Genomic DNA, 7298 nt, shown 5'->3' with positions numbered 1-7298 from the left:
CCCGAAAAAATCCAAGATAACGAACTAAGTGTTTCACTTGCAATTGCCGGTCGACGCATCACAATACCCAGCACAATAGTTTTTTTTTTAGAAACTAGAACTAATCTCCTATATGATAAGCCTAAATCCTCCTACTATTGAAAAAGACCGTCTCACACCCTTTAATTTGAAAAACAGTGTTATCATTTAAATCACTAATGTCAGCTTCTTCCTTTCTTCTTTTGCTGTCTTATTCGAGTTTTCCCCGTGCTGTTTGATGTGAAGTTTCGTCGAGACCTTTACAGCTTGAAGCTTCAGTCGATTCACGAGGAAAGCTCTCTTCCACCCGACGTCTTCAGCAATCGAATAGATTTCAGGTGAAATTATCACAAATTGCTTGACATAGAGTTTTCTCCATAAAGCGTCGCAAGAACAAACGTTATGCAAAGCTCGACAAACCTGCAATAAAGTGACACGTAAAACTGAGAACTTATCAGACGCGAAGCATGCAGTGGGTAGATATTAACAAGTAAGGAAAAAAAACTAATAAGTACTTAAAAACGGATACCAGTATAGTAAAGCATATCAATAAAACATCCCGGTGGGAAGGTTTTAGGATTCCAAAACCCCCTTTCGAGTTTCAGATATTGCAAATGCTGAAAATTGAAAACAGTGTCCTTATGAAGATCAAGAAAAGAGCAGAGAGTTAAAATGAGAACGGCGTGGTTCTTCAAGAATTTTTTCTTATTTAAACGTGACATTTGTTTTGAACGGCTGTATAACGACTTTTCTTGAGTGATTGTTTCGGATGCAATGGAACCTCCCTTTCAAAAAGGCTGGTAAACGTCCCTGTTTGTTAGTGTAACCCGACAAAGTGGGTGAAGAAACTACTGTTAATTTGTAATTGCGACGGGTAGCAATCATCAAGGTCATTGTGACTTTTTTGTCACCGTGCTTACGTGGGGGTCCTTACAACTCCAAATCATTGAAACCAATCTCCTAATGAAATATAAATAATGGCCATTAAAACATAAGCAAACACTTGCATAAATCAAAAGGCTAAATATACAATCGAAGAGGCTTGGTCAATTCTTTTGGTGTTTACTTACTGTAATAAAAACACAAAATTTGCTCTTTTCAGTAGTCTTGGTTATGATTGCCAACAAAGTTGTTTAAGGGGGTGGAAATAATTATAAGTTTTTGTGCCTCTTACGCAACTTGATCCCTAGTATTGCATATTGGGCAAACACTATTTTGAGACTTCTAAATTAAAAGAAGTATTTTGAAATTGAAAAATAATGATTGCAAAATTCAAAAATAAATTTATGTAGGGCAACTATTTTACATTATCGACTCACGATTGAAAAAAAAAATATATATATTATTTTTAGATCATTTTCAGTAATGCACTTGATCTACACTAACGAAATACGTGTTTGTTACATCTTATAAAACCAATATTCTCAAGCTATTTTCAACTTTGCAATTATGATAGGAATTTAGAACTGATATCCAAAAAGTTCTTTAAGGGGCTATGTCACGCAATTTTAGGCAATTTTGGCACTTACCAACTGTTCATAGAATAAACTGAAATATCACAATGGCTTAAAACTGTAAAAGAACTCAAAAGAAACACAAAAAGGCCAAAAAGGGCCATGGGTGGGAAAAATTGGAGAAGATTAAAACAGATTGCGTTCGGGTAAACTTGAAAAACCGGTCGGCCCGACTTTTTTCAAGTTTATCTCAATTTGTAAAAAAGTGTCATTTACATTGCTCGAAAATCATCATTGTTTGTTATGGGGCTGTGATTTTGCCAATGAGAGACTTTTGCTCTGCCAATTTAAAATTTAGAGCTCTTAATCAACGAAAATAAAAAGATTTGCCTAAAATACCGTGAGCTAGCCCCTTTAAGATATTGAAAGAAAAATCAGGTTTATCTTTGTGATTTTTTTTGGTTTCTTGTTGGTTTACCAAACCGGCAATGCACCAATATTGCATGCGTAGCATCCTAATGCTGATTTTTTTTTAACAAATATTATTTGCCAATGACTTCAATTCCTTATAAAATGTAGTAGAGTAGTAAAATATTTCGGTAAATTGAAATTGTTTATATATCTACTCATTTACAAAAAGATCATATCACAAAATATGTACGTTCATTTGTCGAGCGTTGTAAAAAATAAAGCAATATTTTTTGTTATTATTATAATTTTAAATTCGTGAACATTTTAAAGTAATGTTGGCTTGTAAACCGTAAAATAAGCTGCTTAACTGATATTTTGAATGTAAAACTTCTTGTAGCATGAAGTTCATATAATTTTTTAGGCGTATAGATTTGAGGCATTAATTAGAAAAATTTACTGTAATAGTTGGATTCACAACTAATACGTTTTCTTCTCACTGAATAATGATGCGTTTCATTGGCTATCTTGAAGAGTTCCCTCGTTGCTTCATTCTTGATTTACTTGAATTAAAAAACGCCCTTACAGATTTTTTTTAATTTCGTCAACAGCTAGTCAATCTTCTATACTTAAACATATCAAAACATGAATACCAAGAGTCAATCTAGATTTCGAGGAAATCAGGATTGTTTGAAAACAAAAGTAAACGACAATTGTTGCTATGGTAACCTTTGTGACTAAGTTTACAGTACAAAAATTAAACTTTGGTCATATTTGATAATTATGGTGTATTTTGGCAAAAATCGAAGATCTGGCTTCCTAGATAATTTCAAAACAGTCACCCTAGGGCTAAAAATACTACATCGAGCCTCCTTAAAATGTATATTGAGTCTTTCTTTTTTAATGTCACCAAAATTTCAATAGTGAAACCTTCAATTTCTAGCAGTAAACAACAAAATTTAATTTGAAATCAGTTGAGACGAAAAGAAGGGAATCATCAACAAGGAAAAGTCTTGGTGTATTACTAAATTCTCAAACCCAATTTGCAAATAAGTTTATGGCACTCACAAGGAAAGATTTTTAATATTAAAATATTCTTAGCTTAGCTCATTTAATATGTCGTCCTTGAAAAAAAAAATATTTGTTGGCTGCTAGAACTTAAAAGTTTGGCTATAAAACATAAATGATCATGGAAAAATAAAATTTTCAAACAGCATGAAAATGTAAATAAAATTGGCTTTCTAATAATATTTGTCTATACGCGAAATACTAATTGCCTGCGGAGTTCTTTAAATTGTTTTTCAATTCACAGGTGCAAATAGGGAAAGGAAATTCAATCTCCTACACAAAAGTTTGATGTTGATTTATCATAAACTGATTCTTAAGTATTTATTGGCTGACACTCTGTTTATTTCCCTTTGGCACGAGTTTGATATGATTCTTTATTTAATGGTGTCAGTAAATAAACACGGCAAGTATCTTACCTGCGCAAGCCGCGCAATGTCGAGAAGATCAAGCTGAACAAGAATTTCAATCAAAATATCACTCTTCAAGTATGGCAACCAGCTTTGTGTGACCAAAGAGAGCACGTAATTCAAAGTCTCTTCTCCAAACACTCGCCGTATTTCACCCTGGAGTCTTGTGCCACTAGAGTCCGCTGTGAAGACGTGCTTCAGTTGAATCGTTTCGCTTGGCAAGGACTTATTACTTCTTAATGTAATTTTCCATGTGCGCCATATAACAGACTCTGGCATGACGATTAAAGAGAAGAAGTCTTTGCTTGGTGCCTGACCCACTCCTGACGTTTCAAACATTTTGTTGCTTTTAGCTGTTTTCATGACTAACATCGAATAAATTCAATATTTCTGTAGTTAAAATGAGCGTTTTTCTAGCTATGTAACGGTCATAAGCATTTAGAGACAGTCGGAACTACCAGAGCGACAGTTAAAACACTCAGCAAATTCAGCACGACTCAGTAAAAGTGTCGTTTGGAGCCGGTTTCAAGGACTGAGACCTACGTTTCTTGTGATCTGTCAATTTGATTCGTTTGTGGTAAGATTAAAAGACAATGACAGGAGGCAATTAACATGTAATAATGAGACAGAAGTGTACAGGTTTTTAAATTTTGTGTGTTTTGTCGCAAAATAAAATTTTCTACAATGCAAAATGACGCCTCCTCAACATTTTGGTCTCTTTCCACCTAAGGTGTTGTTTTTTTTAAAAAAAATCAATGTTTCTTTTTCATCAGAGACTTCTTAATTTCCATAACAAATGCCTTATCAATTGTTAAAGATCCACGTTTTCAAATCTTTTCATAACTAAGATAATTTCAATCCCGTAATATAAAATATAGATAAGATCCATCACTGCTGAGCTCCTCAGGTGTACAATTCCAATTCAATTGTAGTAAAAATATTTATGATTTCACCCCTCTGTTTAGAATACCATTTCAATACAGTAATTAGGCATCGATAACGATCCAGTACATTTTTAGAAATAGGTATTTCTTTTGTCAGCAGTTTAGTAGCAATATTATTAGTGTACCACGCACTGTTAGCAATGAGAGTGAGTGTAACGATTGGTCCACATATCGCATGCTGTTATTTCCTTCAAAGCTGGAGTCCCGACAAAGGAGCTGCTATAACGAATTTTCAAGATATACAAGAGCCTATTTGTTTTGTTTTTTAACAATTAAATATGGATCTCCATGTCGATAGCGACGGTGTTTTCCCAGTTTATGAAAAGTCTATAAATGATCATTAGCAGGAAACCATTAAATTCCATTAGCATAACTCATAGCTCAGCGCAATCCGATTGGCCAACATTGAACATTACATTTTTTACATATTACTATCGTAAGGTAATCGACAATACCATCACTGATACTCCATGCAAAACTTTTTTCGACTGGCGAGTGATTTTTTTTAACGTGGATATCAATCGTTTATGCGAGCTTCACCCTTGGTAGAATAGGTACAGACAAGGAATAGACAATCCAAAGGAGTTTGGAAAGGGGGGAGGGGTGGGTGGATGAAAAGATGAAACAAGACCACAATCTTTCCAATGTATTAACTCGACTGTTTCCATCATAGCGAAAAAATGTGGTCCACGTTTCAGTGTTTCTATGGCCACCGGCGTATTTGCAGAGAATATAGAAGCAATGGACTACAGGGATCAAATGAAATGTTTCACATTCTACAGGTCGCCACTCTTTTTGAGCCTCTTTTTACGACAATTCTTCAATGAAATTTTTCATTTAATAAAATACCCAATAACGAAGGCTTTCGACAAACAATTAAGAGTAAAAATCAGCGATAATAATTTCATCATTTTATCAAAAGGTCATTCGAAGTTGTTATCGCTAATAAAATACCTGAAAATACCTATCCAAGTTTATCATCCCACTGTACAGACTGTATAACCAACCATGTTATGCGCCGGATTTTTCAAATCATGGAATGTCATCAATCACTTTAAGTTGGCATTCAACTGATGGTTGGTGGAACTAACAAAATGGACATATAAGAACAATTCTTGCCTACTCCCTAGACAGAATAACATTCTTTTAACAAAACAATCATAATCGATTTACATAGTTTATTCTTTTGTATTCTTTCACATTTATATCTTAGGCCCTTCAACATTTTAGTTTACCCGTCAAAGACTGCCGCTCGAACAATCGAAAGTTTGCAAGTATTTTTTGAATATTCGTTAGCAAGAGAACGTTTTTTTAAATCTTCATTGTGACTCCCTGGCCCCTTCATATATTTACAAGAAAAATCTTGTTAGAGTGTCCACCTACACATAGCGGCGATGACGTCAATAGTTATTATCAGGAGCAAGTCATTCAGAGTCATCCTTGAAGGATGACTCGACAGAGAAACTAACAGACAATTCCCAAAAAATACTCGTTTAACAAAAATATTCCATAAATGACTCATCTTGTACAAAAACCAGTATTTACGTGTAATTTCACCCACTCTCTGTAAATATTTTCGTAATGACGAAGATGCACTCTTACACTGACATGAGAACAAATGATCTGAATCGAAGAAAATATATGGCCGTAGCTAGTAACAGGCGAACCGAGGCACTTGCCTCTGAAAAATTCCTGAATTTATCAGTTATTTGTTCTTTTTTAATGTTCGTGCAAGAGATAACATTACTGGAAAGTAACTGAAAGAATTGTTTCTTTTTTTATTTCAGGTTCTAAATTTGCCTCGGTAAGATATTCGTCTGGCAACAGGCCTGAAATACTTCTATTTCAACTTGAAAAATAATTTTGTAACTTGTCAACTCAATTGTAGACCACGAACTTCATGTTACTAATAAACCCTTTAGGTTGATCTTAAATGTTATCCCAAAATATTTATTGTGCACTCCACAAAAGCCCATCCCAGCACTTACGTTCAGTTAAGATATTTAAAAAATTTTTTATTTCAAACCATATAAGGATGTGAGTTCATCTATCCGTTCTGGGTTACTTTTGCCACCCACAAGGGCACCCACAAGGGCAATATTTTTTCGATTACATTGAATTTAATAAACAAAGAAACAACGCTACTCCCGATCCCAAAAGATACATACTCAAAGAATTTCCAAGTGACTCATTCCTTTGGAATACATCGCAATTGAGCACACGTCATTTTACGACCACATTTTCCGAGTGAGCAGGATGCACTGATCCCAAGAAATACGTTAATTCCCCTGAAAAGTACTGAAAAGGAATAAACCCTCAGGTGTCTCATATACTGCATGACTGAATCCAACAATTACATGTAATTTACTGAACGGTTGATATAGTAGCGCAACAGAAGGCCTAATAAGGTAAAAAACATAACAAATTCCTGATTATGTTCCAAACAAAACACGATAATTTGTTGTTTTGGTGAATGTGGACGTCACTGGGTTTACCTCCTCAGGTGCCATTACAAAGATTTAAATCTAACCCGTTATTAAACTCCCAAGAGTGGCAAAAATCAAAATTCAAGAAAATTCCAAATTTGGTGATGTTAAATATTGAAAAACAAATGGTACCATGCAAAAGTGCTGCCGAAGAGGTTTCATTTGAATGGTCACATCGAAGGATTTCATTCACAGACTCAAAAGTTAGAGATACATTATGTTTCTCCAAAATTGAATCTTGGACTTCAGTTCATCCAGCTAGGGTGATTAGCTTGTGACGCAACAAGCCGAGAATGTTCCGGTTTCCCGCCAAAACTGGGTTTCCGTGCCGTAAGTCACATGCCGAACGCGTCCGTGTCAGCAGCCTTTTCCATCAAGCGTGACGTCGCAAACAGGAATGACGTCACCAACGAGTTCAATATTGCGGTGCAATGAGGCGAAGTGTGACTAAGTGTCTTGAGAGGTTTGCGGTGAATAACTACTCAAACTACTTAGAACTAATCATGTATAAAA

At 34.9% G+C, this 7298-nt stretch overlaps 1 protein-coding gene across 1 annotated transcript; it reads right to left on the bottom strand.

Annotated features, from left to right (window-relative positions):
• LOC144649172 (F-box only protein 36-like) lies at window positions 1-3942 on the bottom strand. Its single transcript, XM_078508629.1, has 2 exons — window positions 3365-3942; window positions 1-438 (listed from the first exon to the last, which is right to left on the bottom strand). Exons 1-2 carry the CDS (start codon window positions 3725-3727, stop codon window positions 187-189), a joined length of 615 nt encoding a protein of 204 aa, XP_078364755.1. The 5' UTR covers window positions 3728-3942; the 3' UTR covers window positions 1-186.
• Between the last annotated feature and the right edge of the window lie 3356 nt (window positions 3943-7298).

The sequence above is a fragment of the Oculina patagonica genome, chromosome 1 (assembly GCF_052425735.1).
Source record: "Oculina patagonica isolate OP01 chromosome 1, crgOcupat, whole genome shotgun sequence".
NCBI lineage: Eukaryota > Metazoa > Cnidaria > Anthozoa > Scleractinia > Oculinidae > Oculina > Oculina patagonica.
This window is presented reverse-complemented; position numbering and strand designations above follow the sequence as displayed.